The sequence below is a fragment of the Rhinoraja longicauda genome, unplaced genomic scaffold (assembly GCF_053455715.1).
Source record: "Rhinoraja longicauda isolate Sanriku21f unplaced genomic scaffold, sRhiLon1.1 Scf000136, whole genome shotgun sequence".
Taxonomy (NCBI): Eukaryota; Metazoa; Chordata; class Chondrichthyes; order Rajiformes; family Arhynchobatidae; genus Rhinoraja; species Rhinoraja longicauda.
In genome coordinates this window covers 99,386-120,233 of record NW_027601354.1, presented here as the reverse complement: position 1 = coordinate 120,233, position 20,848 = coordinate 99,386, and the positions used below count along the sequence as shown (strand labels likewise).

The 20,848-nt window shown below is 42.8% G+C and overlaps 1 protein-coding gene across 2 annotated transcripts; it reads right to left on the bottom strand.

Annotated features, from left to right (window-relative positions):
- Positions 1–2,417: 2,417 nt before the first annotated feature.
- Positions 2,418–20,032, bottom strand: LOC144590108 (exostosin-1-like). 2 transcript variants are annotated; one of them, XM_078394971.1, is made up of 3 exons: positions 19,161–20,032; positions 17,374–18,375; positions 2,418–2,500 (listed from the first exon to the last, which is right to left on the bottom strand). In XM_078394971.1, exons 2-3 carry the CDS (start codon positions 18,354–18,356, stop codon positions 2,488–2,490), a joined length of 996 nt encoding a protein of 331 aa, XP_078251097.1. In that variant the 5' UTR covers positions 18,357–18,375; positions 19,161–20,032; the 3' UTR covers positions 2,418–2,487. The 2 variants fall into 2 exon arrangements, with proteins under 2 accessions (XP_078251097.1, XP_078251096.1); XM_078394970.1 differs by lacking the exon at positions 2,418–2,500 and adding an exon at positions 10,130–10,244.
- Positions 20,033–20,848: the final 816 nt, after the last annotated feature.

The window sequence follows — 20,848 nt, the reverse complement described above, 5'->3', positions numbered from 1 at the left end:
CTAGGGCCCTGTACAACTGCAGAAGGACTTCTTTGCTTCTATACTCTACTCCTCTTGTCATGAAGGCCAACATGCCATTAGTTTTCTTCACTGCCTGCTGTACCTGCATGCTTACTTTCAGTGACTGATGAACAAGGACACCCAGATCTCTGTACTTCCCCATTTTCTAACTTGACACCATTCAGATAATAATCTGCCTTCCTGTTCTTACCACCAAAGTGGATTACCTCACATTTATCCACATTAAACTGCATCTGCCATGCATCTGCCCACTCACACAACCTGTCCAAGTCACCCTGCATCCTCATAGCATCTTCCTCACAATTCACACTGCCACCCAGCTTTGTGTCATCTGCAAATTGGCTAATGTTACTTTTAATCCCTTCATCTAAGTCATTAATTTATATTGTAAATAGCTGCGGTCCCAGCACCGAGCCTTGCGGTACCCCACTAGTCACTGCCTGCCATTCTGAAAGGGACCCATTAATCCCTACTCTTTGTTTCCTGTCTGCCAACCAATTTTCTATCCATGTCAGTACACTACCCCCAATGCCATGTGCTCTAATTTTTCCCACTAATCTCTTATGTGGGACCTTATCCAAGGCTTTCTGAAAGTCCAGGTACACTACATCCACTGGCTCTCCCTTGTCCACTTTCCTAGTTACATCCTCAAAAAATTCCAGAAGATTATCAAGCATGGTTTCCCCTTCGTAAATCCATGCTGACTCGGAATGATCCTGTTACTGCTATCCAAATGTTGTGCAATTTCTTCTTTTATAATTGACTCCAGCATCTTTCCCACCACTGATGTCAGGCTAACTGGTCTATAATTTCCCATTTTCTCTCTCCCCCCTTTCTTAAAAAGTGGGATAACATTAGCTATCCTCCAATCCACGGAATCTGATCCTGAATCTATAGAACATTGGAAAATGATCACCAATGCGTCCACGATTTCTAGAGCCACTTCCTTGAGTACCCTGGGATGCAGACCATCAGGCCCTGGGGGTTTATCAGCCTTCAGTCCCATCAGTTTACCCAACACCATTTGCTGCCTAATGTGAATTTCCTTCAGTTCCTCCGTCACCCTAGGACCTCTGTCCACGAGTACATCTGGGAGATTGTTTGTGTCTTCCTTAGTGAAGACAGATCCAAAGTACCTGTTCAACTCGTCTGCCATTTCCTTGTTCCCCATAATAAATTCACCTGCTTCTGACTTCAAGGGACCCACATTTGTCTTAACTATTTTTTTCCTCTTCACATACCTAAAGAAGCTTTTACTATCCTCCTTTATATTCTTGGCTAGCTTACCTTCGTATCTCATCTTTTCTCCCCGTATTGCCTTTTTAGTTATCTTCTGTTGCTCTTTAAAAGAGTCCCAATCCTCTGGCTTCCCGCTCATCTTTGCTTTGTTATACTTCTCTTATTTTTATACTGTCCTTGACTTCCCTTGTCTGCCACGGTCGCCTCTTACTCCCCTTAGAATCTTTCTTCCTCTTTGGAATGAACTGATCCTGCACCTTCTGTATTATTCCCGGAAATATCTGCCATTGTTGTTCCACTGTCTTCCCTGCTAGGGCCTCTTTCCAGTCAACTCTGGCCAGCTCCTCCCTCATGCCTCCATAATCTCCCTTGCTCAACGGCAACACTGACACTACCGATTTTCCCTTCTCCCTCTCAAATTGTAGATTAAAAATTATCATATTATGATCACTACCTCCTAATGGCTCTTTTACCTTGAGTTCCCTTATCAAATCCAGTTCATTACACAACACTAAATCCAGAATTGCCTTCTCCCTGGTAGGTTCCAGTACAAGCTGCTCTAAGAATCCATCTCGGAGGCACTCCACAAACTCCCTTTCTTGGGGTCCATTACCAAGCTGATTTTCCCAGTCTACCTGCATGTTGAAATCTCCCATAACCACTGTAGCATTACCTTTGCGACATGCCAATTTTAACTCTTGATTCAACTTGCACCCTATATCTAGGCTACTGTTTGGGGGCCTGTAGATAACTCCCATTAGGGTATTTTTAACCTTGCAATTCCTCAGTTCTGTCCATACTGATTCTGCATCTCCTGATTCTATGTCACCCCTTGCAAGAACGTTTTATCTGAGGTACCCTCACTTAGATTGTAACTCAGCAGGTCAGGTAGCATCTCTGCAGAAAATAGGTGATGTTTTAGGTCAGCCCTTCTTCAGACTCTAGCTTCACAACTCGCAACTCTTCAATCTTCACACCTTCTGTCTTTTCATTTTTGGCCTATATCCAACCATCTGCGTATCAACCCTTCCCATCCTCACCTGTACCCACCTATTACCTACTAAGCATGGTCCTGTCTCACTTATCTTCCTGCTTTCACCACCTCCCCACCCCCCACCGCCCCACCACCCGACAATCAGTCTGAAGAAGGGACTGACCTGAAACATCACCCATTCATGTTCTCCAGCGATGCTGCCTAACCGCTCAGTTACTCCAGCACCTTCTGCATCACTTAGATTTGCTTGTAGAAATGCAGAATGTTGAGTGTGAGAAAGTGAGAAAGAAATATGAATGTTGGAAGGCAAACATTTCAGCCCGAACACCAAATAAGTTGGACCTTCTCAGCTTCAGCCTCAGAATGACTTAGTTCACAAGTAATGACTATTGCTGTAAACAACAGCAAATAGAATAGAACCATGGCATCAGAACAGATCTGAAGTCACAAAATCTTTTGGATTTATTGAAAATAAAAAGGTTCCAGAAGTTGGAAATTCAAAATGAAAAAGGGAAATGCTCATCTTGTCAGCCACATGTATGATGAGATGACATTTCAATTCTGACAAAAGCTCTTCGACCCAAAATGTAAACTCTGTTTCTCATTCCACAGATGAGGCCTGGTATTTTGTGTTTTTTTATTTTGAACATATTTTCACATGAACCTGTTTCTATGTTACAGAATTTTATACAATGTAAATTAGCCTGCATATAAATATTAATCTGTATTTTTAGACATTTAAGTCATGACTCTGAAATCGATGTCGCAAATAAAAAGAATCCAAATGCAGTTCAATTGAGCCACAAAGGCTACATTAGGCATTTGTATGAATTTGGTATAGATCTGTTCTATCACAATAACACAAGAAAATATGCATGAGGTAAAAGTTCTATTACCCAATTATTACGTTATTAAACAAAGCAATAATGAATCAACTGAAGAAGGGTCTCGACCCGAAACGTCACCAATTCCTTCTCTCCCGAGATGCTGCCTGACCTGCTGAGTTACTCCAGCATTTTGTGAATAAATCAATAATGAATCAATATGTACTTGCAATAAAAAACAAATGTTAAAGCATTTCTTATAAATTTGGGATGATACCCATTTTAATTATATTGGAAAATTCAAAATTTCATAACAATGGAAAATGTGACTCCTTTTTAAAAGAAACAGAACCCACAAGGTAGAAAATGAAGACTCTTTAATAGATTTGTACAAACATAGTAAACTGCAAAAGGAAAGAATGCACCACACCAAATACTTTGTTTAAATATTATGTTCACCAAATGACACCCATCTTGATGCTAAAATGAACTTAAGCTCATTATTTTGGATTTGAAATGAAATAATGCAGCAATGCAAAACAATGATGTATATTAGAATACTCAGTTATTTCTATAATCATTATAAAAAAAGTCTTGCATTTATACAATGCTGTTTCAGCAATCTCAAAGTGATTCTAGTACAATGAGCAGCTTTAAAGCTGTGTAACTAAACATTATTTTTCACATTGCAAACTTATTCCAAGTGTGTTTGAGGCAGTTTTTGTTTAACAAAAAATGCTAACAAACTAGTTTTCTCCCATCACCCCATCCTCATTTTGAATAACTAGTTGGCCACAGGGTCACATAGTTTCAGAATGGTTGGATCATTGAATATTTAATTCCAAAGCCAGCATATACAACACTATTACACATTCTCTGTACAGCATTGGGATATCAATCGTTCATCTTGGTGAAGTTGTACAAATTAAATTCATAACAGAAAGGTGTCTTGTTTATTTTAGTGTAAGTACCATTTAAGCCACAAACAACTGTTAATTACTGCTGGTCACACTCTCCCATTTAAGATTAATCATTTTCAATTGCAGAGATCCATTTCCTTTCTCTTTTGTTTTTAATTGTCAAAGCAAACACTCTCTCCCCTCCTTTTTCAGTGCCCTTCTGTTTAATCTCAACTTCAATCTCTCTTAACATTTCCTACTCAGTCCTCATGGAGTTAACTTCACAGCCACTCAAATTTGCTGATTTATTAACAATGCATGCAGTTGCTCACCTTTTCAACCAGGTCCCAAATGCCTCATTTCCTTCACTGCTATGTAGTCAGCTTTCATTTTCAATATACAAAAGACATAAAAAAATCAAAATGTACACAAATCTATCTGATGACAGGCACCATTAAATGCCCTGTAATACCACGTCTTGGTATTACAGTTGTTGAATCGACGTTGAATCCCTATGTTGAATCTCCTCCCTCAGCAACACCTGCTTTCATCCCCCACACACTCCAAAAATTAATGCTGAGATGACGCAATATGCATTGACTCAAAACAAACATTCTTTTGCTAAGAATTAATTTCTTAAATAAATTTATAATAGATGATTTTTTCTTTAAGATTACAGTTAAAATTATTCTTGCTTTAATTCAGAGTGCTTTATTTTTAAACCACTCAGTATTTATTATTTTCAGTTTGATGAATTCATTATTCAGTCGAATTGCAAATTCTACCACTGAAAAATCACTAACCTCATTCAATAAACAAGAATTGGCCAGCAATGTGAAACAGGTTAATGCAAACATATCCTTAACCACACTATATGCATAAAGTCTAATTTGCATGTTTATACAGCAAGAAAAACAGTAAATCATCTCAATTGTATCAATGCTCACAGGACTTTAATAGGAGTAATTAAAGGGACATGTTCATTTGCACATCTGCATTAAATGTGCCTACAAAGAGTGAACATTATGCCAACTGCATAATCCAACCTACATTGCCTTCAAACCTGCCAATAATTCTGGATCCAAAATATTTTTTAAAATTAAAAAACACAATTTGGTAAAGTTATTTTAGAAGGAGGAAGTAAAAGAGCAACAAACAGGATAACAATCAAAACTTACATGACTCAAACAACTAAATATTTCCAAATAGGTAAACATAGCACAAAAAGTAAGGAAATTTGTGTTTGGTAGATTATTTCTTTGTTGTAACAATGCTTCTTGGCAATAAATCTTATACCGTTGGAAAGCCTGTTTATTTTCCTTTTAAATGGTGCCACATTTGTAAGGAACATGCATTTGTGGGATGAGCAGCAGAGCTGAGTATATGGGTTGCGCCCATGAAAAATTTGCCAAATCTTCTGTGCCAATGCCAAACAGCTTATTCTGCTGTTGCTATTGACTCTTGTTTTGAGCTTCTGGTACCCCCAGGTGCTGACAAGAATGGGATGCCATCCCACAACAGTGTGTGACCAGGCTGGTGACCAGCATGAGGAGGAGGTGCCAGGCTGTTATGGCTGTGTATGGTTCTTCCACACGCTACTGTGGCTCCTGTTTATTAAATGAATAAATTGTTAAATTGCCAAAATGTCTTGTTTCTTCAGACTTCAATCATCCAATCCACCAAACAACACCGAACAAGAGCCAATGGCAGAATAAGCTGTTTGGCATTGGCAGAGAAGATTTGGCAAATTTTTCATGGGCGCAACCCATATACTCAGCTCTGCTGCTCATCCCACAAATGCATGTTCCTTACAAATGTGGCACCATTTAAAAGGGAAATAAACAGGCTTTCCAACGGTATAAGATTTATTGCCAAGAAGCATTGTTACAACAAAGAAATAATCTACCAAACACAAATTTCCTTACTTTTTGTGCTATGTTTAGATACATTTTAATAATATAATAATAATAATAATAATGCATTACATTTATATAGCGCTTTTCATACACTCAAAGACGCTTTACAGGGATTTAAAGAACATAGGGAAGTGAATAAATAGATAAATAAGTAAACGAACAGAGAAAGGAGACAGAAGGTGAGGTGACCTTCAGTGGTTGAAGGCAGTACTGAACAGGTGAGACTTCAGTGATGTTTTGAATGTGGTGAGTGAGGAGGAGTCTCTGACGGTTTGGGGTAGTGAGTTCCATAGGGTGGGAGCAGCGATGGAGAAAGCCCTGTCCCCCCAGGATCTGAATTTGGTCCGGATGGAGGGGGGATAGGAGATTGGCAGCAGCAGAGCGGAGGGTGCAGGTGGGAGTGTGCTTGTGGAGGAGGTCAGTCAGGTAGGATGGGGCCAGGTTATGGAGGGCTTTGTAGGTCATGAGGAGGATTTTGTACTGGATTCTCTGGGGGATGGAGAGCCAGTGGAGTTTGTAAAGGACGGGGGTGATATGGTCACGGATCGGGGTGTGGGTGAGTAGACGGGCAGCGGAGTTTTGAATGTATTGAAGTTTACTGATGATTTTTGAGGGTGCGCCATAGAGGAGGCTGTTGCAGTAGTCCAGACGGGAGGTGATGAAGGCGTGGATGAGGGTTTCTGCAGCTGTGGAGGATAGGGATGGACGGAGACGGGCAATGTTTTTGAGGTGGAAGAAGGCTGTCTTTGTGATGTGTTTGATGTGTTTGTCGAAGGAGAGGGTTTGATCAAAGATGATTCCAAGATTCCGGATGTGAGGGGAGGTGGATACTGGGAGACCATCAATATTGAGGATGAAGTTTTGGGTGGATTTGGTGAGCGTTTTTGGACCAATGATGATGATTTCAGATTTGTTGCAGTTGAGTTAAAATATCACTTAAAACATCAAAACAGTATTCAGGTTCTGAAGTTCCATTTAGACCAATAAACTTTATAAAATTAAATGAAAAGATGTGAGAAATTCTCAAACCTTTAATGATGCTCAGAAATATTACAATGGATGATAGACATTAAATGAGTACTGTTTTCGCTGTGGCTGAAAATTTAAAAAATGGCATAGGATACTAAACAAACTCCAGAGGAACTTAAAATGATTTATTAAAATGGTGATGTAGTAAAATGATAGGTCTGAAATAGACATTCTTAAGGCAAAAATGTCCATCTCATAATAACAAAATAAATATCATAGATTCATCACAAAGATTACAATCACCTCCAAGTTCAATAAAAGCACCATTGAACCATTAAAGCACTTTAGGATTTGAAACTGCAATTGTCATTCTACTATTTAACCACAAGTGAAAGAAATAATGTGCCTTCAGTTCTGAAGAGATTGCTGAATTAAATTATCAAATAATGTTACAGAACATTTGGATAAGTGCGAGATGATCATATAGAGTTAGCATGGATTTGTGAAGAGAAGGTTTGGTCTAACTAATTTTGCTGATTCCTGAGAAGGTCAATGGCAGTGTATAGGTGAATCTGTGGATTTTGATCATATAAATATCTTGAAGTGCATGCTTCTGTATAAAAGATTATTGATTTATAATCTGAATCAGGAAGTCATGTTACACATTTATAGGACTGGCTGGCTGCTTTTGACTTATTGCAGATCTAGTCACCCCATTACAGGAATGAAATGGAGGCTTTGGAGTAGGGTGTAGAAGCGGGTTTATGAAGAATCATGAGGATTAGAGGCCATAAGCTACAAGGAGAGGTTGGACAAATTTGAATAGTTTTCTCCGGAGGAATGGGAGGCTGAGGGGAGACGTGAGAGAAGTATATAAAATTATGTAAGACATAGATGGGGTGGACAATTGGAATCTTTTATCCAGGATGGAATTCTAAAAGACTACAAACCATAGCTTTATGATGAGAAGGGCAAAATTTAAAGTAGATGTGTGAGGCAAGATTTTTTTTAGATAAGCACCTGGCTATGCGGGGAATGGAGGGATATAGATCATGTGCAGGCAGAGGAGATTAATTTAAGCTGACATCAGGTTCAACACGGACATTGTGGGCTGATGCGCCTGTCCCTGCGCAGTACTGTACTGTTCCATGTCTGACGCATGCATGTCATAACTTTTATAATGAAAGATGGAGACTCAAAATAAGAGGATTGTTTTCTAATTTACAGAAGGCAGCACATACTAATAACTTAAATAAGGGAATAAATAATGATATATCCAAGCTAACAGATGAAGTAAGAGGCAAAACTGGGATTTCAATTCCAGGTGTGAAATTGGAAATTTGTGTCGGCTCGGTACAAATGTTCAAGCCACTGCAACACTCTGCCTGGGGCTTTTCCTTTTAAATATGTGAGGGTGACTGACAATTATCACAGCCATCAATTCAATATTGGTAAGGTATCTGCAATCAATTGTAACCTGGATATACAATACAATATATCTTTATTGTCATTGTACAGGGGTACAACGAGATTGGGAATGTGCCTTCCATACAATGCAATAAATTAATTAGCTAATCAGTATAAATTTATACAATCCGGTGAAACAAAATTAGAAACAGATTTTAAACAGTATAAAGTTCAAGTAGGTCTGTGCCGGTTCACTGTGCGATGTGACTCTGTGCTCAGCAGGACCGGTTCATAGCAGCTATGGCCCTGGGGATGAAGCTCTTCCTGAGTCTGGAGGTGCTGGCGTAGAAGGCCTTGCAGCGTCTGCCCGATGGTAGAATTTCGAACAGACTATTGCGTGTCTTTGTGAATGCTGGTGGCTTTTCTGAGGCATCGTGTGTTGTAGATATCCTCCAAGGCTGGTAGCTGTGTTCCGATAGTCTTCTGAGCTCTAAGGACTACCTGCTGAAGAGCTCTCCTCTCTGCCTCCGTGCAACTGAGGTACCACACAGGGATGCCATGCGTTAGGTGCTCTCTATGGTGCAGCGGTAGAAGGTCGTCAGCAGCTGTTGGGACAGACCAGACTTTTTCAGTGTTCTCAGGTAGAACAGTCGTTGCTGCGCCTTCTTGACCAGCGCAGCGGTGTTAGTGGACCATGTGAGATCCTCCGAAATGTGAATGCCCAGAAACTTGAAGCTGGACACTCTCTCCACACTGTCCCCATTGATAAAGATTGGAGCTTATTCCCCGTTGTGTGATCTACGGAAGTTGATGATCAGCTCCTTGATCTTGGAGGTGTTTAGTGACAGATTGGTAACTGAGCACCAGTCCGCCAGGTTCTGCACCTCCACTCTGTAGTTTGTTTCATCACCGTTGGTGACCAGCCCAATCACCGTTGTGTCGTCTGCAAACTTGACAATGGTGTTGGTGTCGAATGCAGGAACACAGTCGTGTGTGAATAGGGAGTAGAGCATGGGGCTCAAACCACAGCCCTGTGGTGTGCCGGTACTCAGGGTGATAGTGGAGGACAGGTGCGGGGCCATTCTCACTGCCTGCGGTCGCTCCATCAAGAAATCCAGGATCCAGTCGCATAACGACGAGCTGAGGCCTAGCTGCTGGAGTTTGGTGATGAGCTTGGTGAGGATGACCGTGTTGAAGGCAGAGCTATAGTCAATGAATAGCATCCTCGTGTACGTGCCCTGTCTCTCCAGGTGAGTCAGGACAGTGTGAAGAGCCAGAGAGATGGCATCCTCTGTGGATCTGTTTGCCCTGTATGCAAATTGTTGCGAGTCCAGTGAGGCAGGGATGCTGGATTTGATGTGTGAGAGGACCAGCCTTTTCCAGAAGGACAACTATATCTGCAGCACTCCACCAATCAGGCCTTTATGGTAGAGTGGCCAGACGGAAGCCACTCCTCAGTAAAAGGCACATGACAGCCCGCTTGGTGTTTGCCAAAAGGCACCTAAAGGACACTCAAACCATGAGAAACAAGATTCTCTGGTCTGATGAAACCAAGATTGAACTCTTTGGCCTGAATGCCAAGCGGCACCACTCATCACCTGGCCAATACCATACTTACGGTGAACCATGGTGGTGGCAGCATCATGCTGTGGGGATGTTTTTCAGCGGCAGGAACTGGGAGACTAGTCAGGATCGAGGGAAAGATGAACGGAGCAAAGTACAGAGAGATCCTTGAAGAAAACCTGCTCCAGAGCGTTCTGAACCTCAGACTGGGGCGGAGGTTCACCTTCCAACAGGACAATGACCCGAAGCACACAGCCAAAACAACGCAGGAGTGGCTTCATGACAAGTATGTGAATGTCCTTGAGTGGCCCAGGCAGAGCCCGGACTTGAACCCGGTCAAACATCTCTGGCGGGACCTAAAAATAGCTGTTCATCGACGCTCCCCATCCAACCTGACAGAGCTTGAGAGGATCTGCAGAGAAGAATGGGAGAAGTTACCCAAATACAGGTGTGCCAAGCTTGTAGCGTCATACCCAAGAAGACTTGAGGCTGTAATCACTGCCAAAGGTGCCTCAAAGTACTGAGTAAAGGGTCTGAATACTTATGTAAATGCGATATTTCAGTTATTTATTTTTAATTACTTTGCAAAAATTTCTAAACATCTGTTTTTGCTTTTTTATCATGGGGTATTACATGTAGATTGATGATAAAAAAAGAATTTAATCCATTTTAAAATAAGGCTGTTACATGGCAAAATGTGGAAAATGTAATACTTTCTGAATACTTTCTAAATGCACTGTATTTGTAGGCTTGTTCTGTGCAAGCTCAATGAATTCAAAGGCTCTTCTGTTGTCTAATCAAAAGTCACCAGGGAACACTCAAATATTTTTTTTAAATAGTTTGTTTAGTAGTGCTGGCCAGAACCAGCATGCCCTCATAAGCTCAATGAGCTTTTGATGTTAGTCCTTGCCTTTCACCAAACCTTTCCTTTGCCAACAATCATGCAGTGCTCATGTACCTAGGACTTGTTACACCACCAAAAATTGGCCACGGTCAACAAGCTAGCAACAGGTTATCTGACCCAAGTCCACTGTTTGCTGAATCATGATAAATGCGGAGGCAAAATTTAGGGCATTGTTTATTCTGGCATGCCTTTGCTGTGCATCATCAGGAATATTTTAGGGTTTAAACAGTAATTGAACAGAACTTAGGCCTTAAGTAGTATAGATAGATGAGGAAATTAAAATGAAAGATCACTAAATGGGTAGAAACAGACAGCAGGTCAGGTGGCATCTATGGGTTGGGAAGAAATAGTTAATATTTCAGATTTTTCATCAGAACTTTTCATTAAGTTGGAGGGTGAACAGTGACAATAAGAGGGGCGGCACAGTGGTACAGCAGTTGAGTTGCTGCCCTACAGCGCTAAAGACACGGGCTCAATCCTGACTGTGGGTACTGCTGTACAGAGTTTGTATGTTCTCCCTGTGACCCTGTGGGTTTTCTCTGGGTGTTCTGGTTTCCTCCCACACTCCAAAGATGTACGTTTGTAGGTAATTGGCTTCTATAAAGTGCTAGTGTACATGGTGGTCAGCAAAGACTCGGTGGGCCAAAGGGCCTGTTCCCATGCTGTATCTCCAAAGTTTAAAGTAAAGTTTAAACTAGTAAAAGCTAGCAATAAGCAAATTTTAAGCTACAGAGGATGGGTTGGGATGGAAAGGTTGAAAGAAACGTCAGTAATGGTGTGGAGACTAATAGTCTAGTTTATTATCATGTGTACCAAGGTACAGTGGAATACCTTTGTTGCGTGCTAACCCGTCAGTGGAAAGATAATACATGATTACAATCGAGCCATCCACATTGTACAGATACATGATAAAGGGAATAATGCTTAGTGCAAAAAAAGACACGACTGATGACATTCAGTGTGAGGAAACATGAGAAAATCTATATCTGAGAGAGATAAATTGTGATTAAAGAAATAAAACAAATCAGGAGAGTCAGGGAGCTGAAATGGAGCAATAATATTTACAGGTAGACACAAAATGCTGGAGTAACTCAGCGGGTCAAGCAGCATCTCAGGAGAGAAGGAATGGGTGACGTTTCGGGTCGAGACCCTTCTTCAGACTGATATCAGGGGAGGAGGCGGGACAAAGATAGGATGTAGACGGAGACAGGAAGACTAGTAGGAGAACTGGGAAGGGGAAGGGATAGAGAGGGGAGGCAAGGACTACCTGAAGTGGGAGAAGTCAATGTTCAAACCGCTGGGGTGCAAACAGCCCAAGCGAAATATGAGATGCTGTTCCTCCCATTTGCGCTGGGCCTCACTCTGACAATGGAGGAGACCCAGGGCAGAAAGGTCAGATTGGGAATGGGAGGGAGAGTTGAAGTGCTGTGCCACCGGGAGATCAGGTTGGTTGAGACGGACTGAGCGGAGGTGGTCAGCATAACAAATCACAAAAAAACAAAAAGAAGCTATCAAAAGAATTAATGGAAGGTAGACACAAAATGCTGTAGTAACTCAGCGGGTCAGGCAGCATCTCAGAAAGGTCAGATCGGGAATGGGAGGGGGAGTTGAAGTGCTGAGCCACCGGGAGATCAGATTGGTTAAGGCGGACTGAATGCTTCTGTTATTTCTAGAGGGTTAATGCGAAAGTTATGCTTGGGCAGTGCATAATCTTAATCTGACCCTATCTGGATTTTTGGGCTACGACCTCAAGAAAGATTTATTGACTTTAGAAAAGGTATAGCATGCTTTCAGTAGAATAAAATACAAATTATAATTCAGGTGCTATTTATGTGGTTTAAAATTCAATACATTACAGTCATTTTATTGGGGTGATATAAGTTTTTAACAGGAAACTTGGAGGAACAAAAACAAGAGGTCTGATTCAGAACAGAAGTCCGTTATAATCAGAAATGTTAAATTAGAGGTAAGCCAGGTAGAACTGAACTCAGAAATAATTTTTCCACATTACCTATCAAGACATTACAAATGTTAATTTCTAGCTTATCCAACCAAAAGAGGTATAAGAACACGCCTGGTGTCCTGAAATACCTCTGGAAGTTAATGAAAGTGGCGTGGGGGAAAGGAATCATACCTAAGGCATGGCGAAGGGCAGGAGGGATCCTAATTCCCAAAGAAAAGAACTCCTCAACCATTAGCCAATTCCGCCAGATCAGCCTTCTGAATGTGGAAGGAAAGATCTTCTTTGGTATTGTGGCCCAAAGACTCTCAGCGTTTTTGCAGAGCAACAACTTCATTGACACGTCAGAGCAGAAAGCAGGGGTACGTGGTTTCTCAGGATGTCTGGAACATGCAAATGTCATCTGGCACCAGATACAAACTGCCAAGAAAGAAAAGAGAGATCTGCACGTGGCTTTCTTAGATCTTGCCAATGCCTTTGGTTCGGTGCCCCATGAGACTCTTTGGGCAGCTTTTAACTTCTTCCAGGTCCCAGAGGTCACCACAAAGCTGGTAAAAGCTTACTTCCAGGACCTCCAGTTCTGCATCACAACACAGGACAACACCACCGCCTGGCAGCACCTTGAAATAGGCATAATGGCAGGCTGTACCATCTCTCCTCTGATGTTTACCATGGCAATGGAGCTAATCATTCGAGCATCACGATGGGTAGTTGGAGGGGAACGCTTGAAGAGTGGGCTGCGTCTTCCTCCAATCAGGGCGTACATGGATGACATGACCACTATAACAATAACAACAACAAAAGCATGCACCAAACGCCTGCTGGATAAACTCCAGGAAAACATCAAATGGGCACGAATGGAGATTAAACCCAGCAAGTCCTGCAGTATTTCCATCGTCAAAGGCCGGCTCACTGATGAAAGGTTCCGCATCAACAACGAGACAATACCAACTGTCCTAGAGAAGCCTGTCAAAAGCCTCGGGCGATGGTACACCGCACACCTCAAGGACACAGAGCAGGTGGAACAACTCAGGCAGGATACAATCAGTGGCCTCAAGCAAATCAACAACACTGCTCTCCCAGGGAAGCTGAAGCTTTGGTGCCTTCAATTCGGTCTGCTGCCCCGACTCATGTGGCCAATTACCATCTATGAGGTCACTTTATCCCATATCAACCAGCTGGAGAGACTTGTGAACTCACAAGTGAGGAAGTGACTTGGGCTACCGAGATGCCTCAGCAGTATAGGACTCTATGGGAATGGAGCCCTCTCACTGCCAGTCTCAAGCCTGGTGGAGGAATTCAAATGCGCCAAAGCAAGGCTGGACATGACACTAACAGAATCCCGGGACCCAATAGTTAGAGGTGTCGCTCCAACCCTAGCAACAGGGAAGAAATGGACTCCAGCAGCAGTGGTACAGGACGCAAAATCTGCCCTCCGACACCAGGACATAGTGGGCCATGTCCAACAAGGCTGAGGGGGCTTTGGCCTGGGAGCAATGAAACCTACCTGGCAAAAGGCTACTCCAGTTGAACGTCGGCACCTGGTGGTGGAGGAGGTGCGCCACCAAGAAGAAGCAGCCAGGTGTGCCAAAGCCATATCTCAAGCCAAGCAAGGCCGCTGGATGAGGTGGGATAGCATTGAGAGGAGGAAGATCACATGGAGTGAGCTGTGGAACATGGAGTCAAGTATGCTGAGCTTTATTATCAGAGCCACATATGACGTCCTTCCCTCTCCCATAAACTTAAATCTTTGGCTGGGAGAGGATCCAGCCTGCCCCCTGTGTGCAGTTCCAGCAAACCTCAAGCACATCCTGGTCGGTTGTAAGACCAGCCTAACACAAGGCAGATACACCTGGCGACACAACCAGGTGCTGAGGTGTTTGGCAACTGCACTCGAGTGCAAGAGAGTTACCACCAACGCCATGCCTATCAATGCCCAGCTAACATTCCCGCAAATCCAATCGTTCATCCGGGAAGGAGAGAAACGGAAGACTACCACCTCGCCTCTCAACTCATGCCCACTGAGCGCAGCCAGAGACTGGGAAATGCGGGTTGACCTAGGCCAGAGGCTTTCCTTCCCAGTTGAAATCGCAGCTACCAACCTGCGACCAGACCTCGTCGTCTGGTCCAACTCCTGTCGGCGTGTTTACATCATTGAGCTGACGGTGCCCTGGGAGGAGGCTGTGGACGAAGCATTTGAAAGGAAAAGGCTGAGATATTCCAACCTTGCAGAGAGGCAGAGGAGCGAGGTTGGAGTGTAAGAGTGCGTCCAGTGGAGGTGGGGTGCAGGGGCTTTGTAGCCAGTTCCACTGCAAGGTTCCTGAGGGAAGTTGGAGTCAGAGGGCAGGCCCAAAGGAGGGCAATCAAAGAACTTGCAAATGCCGCCGAACGGAGCAGTCACTGGCTGTGGCTGAAAAGAAAAGATACTGTCTGGGCTGCCACGTGACCATCTAGAGGCTAACCATAAGACACACACCCAGGTCTGATCACCCTGCGGTGGGCCTGCCTCAACTGAGGGTGTCTTGTGATAAAAGGCCGAAACACCCAGTGACGTTGAGGTACACAACTGAAGATGTGTCGGAATGGTAGCAACATCACCTAGTGGTCACCCCCAAGAACAACACCAGTCAATTGTAGTGCAAACCTTAGGGATTGTAACATCTAGTCCTACTAATCAATATTAATTCTCATTTTCAACACCATAATATATATATTTTTTAAAGACATCAAGTGCTGGAGTACCTCAGCTGATCGGGCAACTTAAGTAGAAGGTTCCCCATCCAAAACATTGCCTATTCAAGTCCTCCAACCTGACCTGCTGAGTTACTCCAGCACTTGGTGTCTTTTTTTGTAAACCAGCATCTGCAGACCCTTATGTCCTAATTTATATTCATGTTTGTATTTGGAGTAACTATCATAAATAGCCTAAAATAAGATAAATGAAATTGAGATAGAGGCCAGTACAAAGTATCAAATAGTTTGAAGAGCTGAATTGTCTATTATAGTTCCTCTGTTTCTATTAATAATTGCAATATCGGGAGTAACCCTTCTGTACCAATTAATTCCTCAAACTAAGAACATTTCTAAAATTGATCAAGTGGTAAATGTTTAAACAAACACAATATATTATGCAATAAGCACAAGTTAGTGATGTTACTCAGTGTTTCCAATGGCATGTTAACTACGCAAATGTCACAAAATAAATACTACACCCAGCTACAATGACTACTGAGCCTTTCATGACCAGTATTCTGATAATCAACCATTCATAATTTTTAGAATAACCAAAAATGTCTCTAGTTATTTAATTGTGATGGGAAATTGGATTGTAACTGAAGCCCAGGTCACACGAGCAACATGTTCCTAAAAACATAATTTACATTGATGTAAGATTCATAATGCAACTTCAATGAAAAGTAGGGGGGATGTGATTCTGCTACCAAGAATTAATTAACTAATTTCAAAATGCAGTTGATTTTAAACACAAAATAATCAAATTATTAGAATTATTGAAGACTTAATCACAACTGTTGTCGCTGGCCTTTGAGCCTGTTACAGTAGACAAATATCTATCCTGAAGAGAGAGCTGTGCATAAGACAAAGGAGGGGACACAGCGATTTCCATCACATCCATCAGATAATGAGAGAGACTATGGGATCCAGGTAGGTTGTCAACACATGGAGCAGCTGCTGCCACTCCCCAGCACTGTCTGAACTCAACTGTGCAGCCCAGAGCGGCTGCATTGCTTATAGCCAATCCAATATCAACCTTCCCATGTAGCTTCTCAACCCAACCATGATGATTCAATCTTAGGGGCATATCTTTTTGGCAGATGCCCAGCACGGTAGCGTGTCGTCGCAGGGAGAGGAAGAATTCACCTCATCAAAAATGTGATGCCAAGTGCAATGCAAGTTGAAACATTAATCATATATTTCACAAAGTACATATACATGAACCAGTTTAAACACAAAATAGTGTAATTGAGGGTCTGACTATACAATATAAATAGAGCAAGAAAATTCCAAGGCATCGAGAAAAGAAACACAAAATGATCAGAAATGTCATTTATGTTAATGGTGTCAATTCAATTGAACTGTTTGAACAGTGATATAAGTATTTGATCAAGTATCTTAGACCATATTTATTACATAAAATATTTATCTCCCTTTTTCTGCTGTAATTAGCACACAACAAAAGCTTTTCACTATACCTCGGTACACATGACAATAAATTAAAGTAACTTATTTTTATGGCATACTCGTGCAAGGTGTAACAACTTTTAAAGTAGCCATTTATATTTCAAGAAGGGTCTCGACCCGAAACGTCACCCATTCCTTCTCTCCCGAGATGCTGCCTGACCTGCTGAGTTACTCCAGCATTTTGTGAATAAATCAATTTGTACCAGCATCTGCAGTTATTTTCTTATATTTCAGAACCGCTCTTTTCAAAGTTGACCAAAAATGTGCATTTTATTCTACATCCATTATGAAACTATACATTATAAAATGCTTGAAATTCATGCAATAAAGTTATTGCCATGCCCTCAGAAGTATGTTATGCCCAATGTGAATGGCAGCATCACATTTCCTCATGATCATTTACAGTAAATACCTGGTATAATAGAATTGTACCACATTATATAAATTGTATATAATTAGTAAATGTAGATCACTTACTTTTCATATTCCTCATTGTCTTTATCACATCTGACATCTTTGTGTTTTTCCCAGTCTTTTCCATGTTTACAAGTGGTTAACAAAATAATATCTTCTCCATTATGTACATGATACAAGGCATTTCTGGTTTCTGATCCAATGCCAGTCAAGTATCTTTTACCTTTAAAAACCAGTAAGTATTTTCTTGTGGGTGGCACGTTGTTGTACAAAAGCCAGCCCCTTTCACCTCCCTTTTGAGCATGCTCTTTGGAAAACAAGGGGATGGACACATCGAAATTTGACCGGAAGTTATCCATACCAATACTGGCTTTAGCTAACATAGCTTGCCCGATATCAAATCCCAAATCTTCCGTATAATCAGGCCAGGTTCCCGAATATAGATTAAATATAAGATGATTTCTCCCGTCATTCCACAATGGGAGACTTTGAATTTTAGCTTTTACATTATGAACATACTGAAATGAAAGCTGATCTCTATCCAAAGTATCGATGCTGAGGACAAACAAACATGCTTGTCTCGGATCTGATGTATAATACCTAGAATCCTCGATAGTGGTAAGGATTTTCTGATAGCCTTCAGAAATCTTCTCCCCCTTTTGAAGCGGGTAGATATACACTTTCAATCCGTTTCCTTGGCAGAGAGAGGAATCGAAACAAGTCTCCATCCTGCATTTTCGATTCTTGTAAACGTTCGCCTTGATCTCCCTCTTCTGCCTTGGGGAAAGTCCAGGGTTGATGCCAAAGTGGGTTGCCTCCTCTTCATCATTTCGTCCGTCTTCCGAGCTAAAATAGCGATTCAATAGGTTTTTCCACACGGGCCAGTGGCGTCTGATTGCGACCAGGTCGTGGTGAAGATGATCCGTCGATAATGATGATGAAGATAAATTTGAGGAAGACAGTCGGAACCGCGCTCCTCCCAGGTAGAAAAGCAGCAAAAGACAGGCGCCGAATGACACTAGAAGATACCTTTTCTTGGCCTGCATGTGGACGAGCGGGGGGCTGCTGGCATGTTTAAGAAAGTAAGCAAGGAGAGAGAGAGAAAAGAAAATGTACCAGTTATTTGCTTATCGGAGATAAAAATCAAACTATCAACTCAGTTTCAAAAATCTCACATAAAAAGTTGTTTCAATGGCAAATATTTCTAGATAGTTGTGAAATTCTCACAATTAAATGCTAATGTTTGGAAGTCGGTATTTAATTACTCATGCAGGGCCTGTGGACTGAGACTGGAACAGCGAGTTGGGGTGAGGGTCGGGGCTGGACTGGGGGTTGAAGATGGGAGACGAGGGGATAGCCGGACGGTGACCGAGAATGCGGCCAATTATGGTAGGAGGCTGGCAGCGGGCTAAAGCCAGAGCCGGGGTTGGTGATCCCCACTGCACAGCCCCGTGTGGCCGAAGCTGAAGCAGAGCCCGCCGTCGCCATGTTGAAGCAGTTGCCAAGGCGAGGGACGGCGCTTAATTTCCTTCTGCATCCATCTGCAGCCCACTTTCAGCAGCGGCCACCGAGGTGCAGCCCGGGCGCCCCGCGCTTGCAGCAGCAAGCAGCCGGGGGGAGGCTACTCCACCACTGCAATGACATCCTCAGGAATATAAACAGTTTCATGTGCCTCGGATCGCCCCCCGTGTGTCCTATCAGGACAAATAATGAAAACCCGGAAAAACGTTAAAAATAACAAATGGATTATATAGCTTCCTACTGGAAGCAAAGACTCCTTAAAATGTTCACAGCCAGAATAGCTTAATTTAAGGATTACTTCGCTTATAACTACAATTATTACTGAGTACCTGGATCTAGTCTGGGGGTGACAGCGCAGGAACCTGTCATCAGGAATAACTTTTCCCCTTCTTCATTCTGTTACTCTTTGAGATGCTGATAGTCATCCTGCGTGCATTTGTGGGCGTTTTATCGTCGCTTAAGTTGCTAGTAGTATTCCTTTTGCTAGCTATCATGTGAAATAGTCAATGTCCTTGATTTTATTTATTTTCAATTACTCAAATCTATGCTTTCGGCGGCGGTGAAGCCAAGGTCACTGTCCACATAGGAAACATGTTCCTTTCGCCCTCTGATTTAGCTGCAAACTTGTGATAAATGAAAATGTCTTCATTCAAGTGAAAAACGCAAAATATTTGTTTTCAAAATAAGAAATATTCACTTTTTTTAAAGTTCCCCTTCTCAGCCATCAGTGATAAAAGTCCTCATTTTGTTAACAGCACAGATTGGGGGTAGGTAGAAAGTACTGCGAGCGGGGGTGGAATAAACTGATAGCTGTTTTTTCCGAAACCAATAAAACTCTTTCAACTTTCAAAGCCACAGTCTGTTTCCACCAACTCTTGCCATGCCTTTCTATACCTGGGGCGATTTAGCAGCCGAGCAAGTGTGCACCGTGTGTAAGAAAACCATCAGTGCGAATAGCCACCCTGGCTCCCGGGGTTCGGGTGCACTGAAGCGTACAAGACGCTGTTATATTCTTCGTCTCTGGTCGGAATTTCCTCCTTTCTGTCGCTTTCTCGCGTGCAGAGGAAACAAATCCACAAAATTGCTGCAGAGCGTGACTCGTCCACAGCAGGCTTTGCGTGCAGAATTTCCTCGGCTGGGATTTTGCAGGATCTTCTTTTTTACTTGGTGCGGGGTGAGAGCTGTGCAGCTGGTTCAGTGAGTGGATCCCGGCGGCCGGGCTGCGAGTCTTCTCGAGTCTTCTCTTCTCTTCTCTCCCTCCTCACACAGACTCTCGAGCTCCGGCTCAACCGTTGCTCGCAGCTCGCGCTGATCCAATTTGATCGCGGCTGTTCCGCACCGCCCCGCCGAGCCACGCCCCTCTCGCCGATTGGCTGTGATGGCCACAGGCTGTGCGAGACTGAGCTACGATTGGACTATCCTTGTCAATCAGCGGGGGTGGGTTTAGCACGCGAGGCTGCGCATGCGTAGCACACACGCAAACGGGCAGCTGACGAGTGCGTGGGCATCGTCTCGCCCCGGCTCCGGCTCCGGCACCTCTGCGGCTTTAAAGGGGTAGGTGTTCGCCCGTCATCTCTATGAGATCTGTGCAAGTGAAGGAAAACTAGTAACATTACCCTCGCTGCAATCTGAAACAAAATCAGAAATATCTGCTGCTCAGCCAGCCCAAAGCATCTCTTCCCACCCATGCTGTTTGACTAAGTTCAGATGGAGTTTGACCGAGTTCTGTTCTGCTTTTGTCTGTAATGACACATACTAAGGTGCAGGAGTACGTGCTGAGGAACGCAGGGGGGCATCTGCAGCCATAGAAACAGTTTGGGCAATTATAACAGCATTGGCAATCAGCTGTCCAACTGAATTAAAAGTAAGGCACAAAATGCTGGAGTAACTCAGCGGGTCAGGCAGCATCTCTGGAAAGAAGGAATGGGTGACGTTTCGGGTCGAGGCCCTTCTTCAGACTGAGAGTCAGGGAGGGGGATACTTGAGGTGTGGGCCTTTCTGGGAAATTAATTCATAA

Excerpts from the sequence above, each read along its gene's own strand:
- LOC144590108 (XM_078394970.1), bottom strand. The coding sequence starts at position 18,356 with ATGCAGGCCAAGAAAAGGTATCTTCTAGTGTCATTCGGCGCCTGTCTT. Across the intron at positions 10,245-17,373 it reads GACAATGAGGAATATGAAAA|ATCCTCTCAAGCTCTGTCAG; the intron begins GTAAGTGATCTA and ends TCTTCTCTGCAG.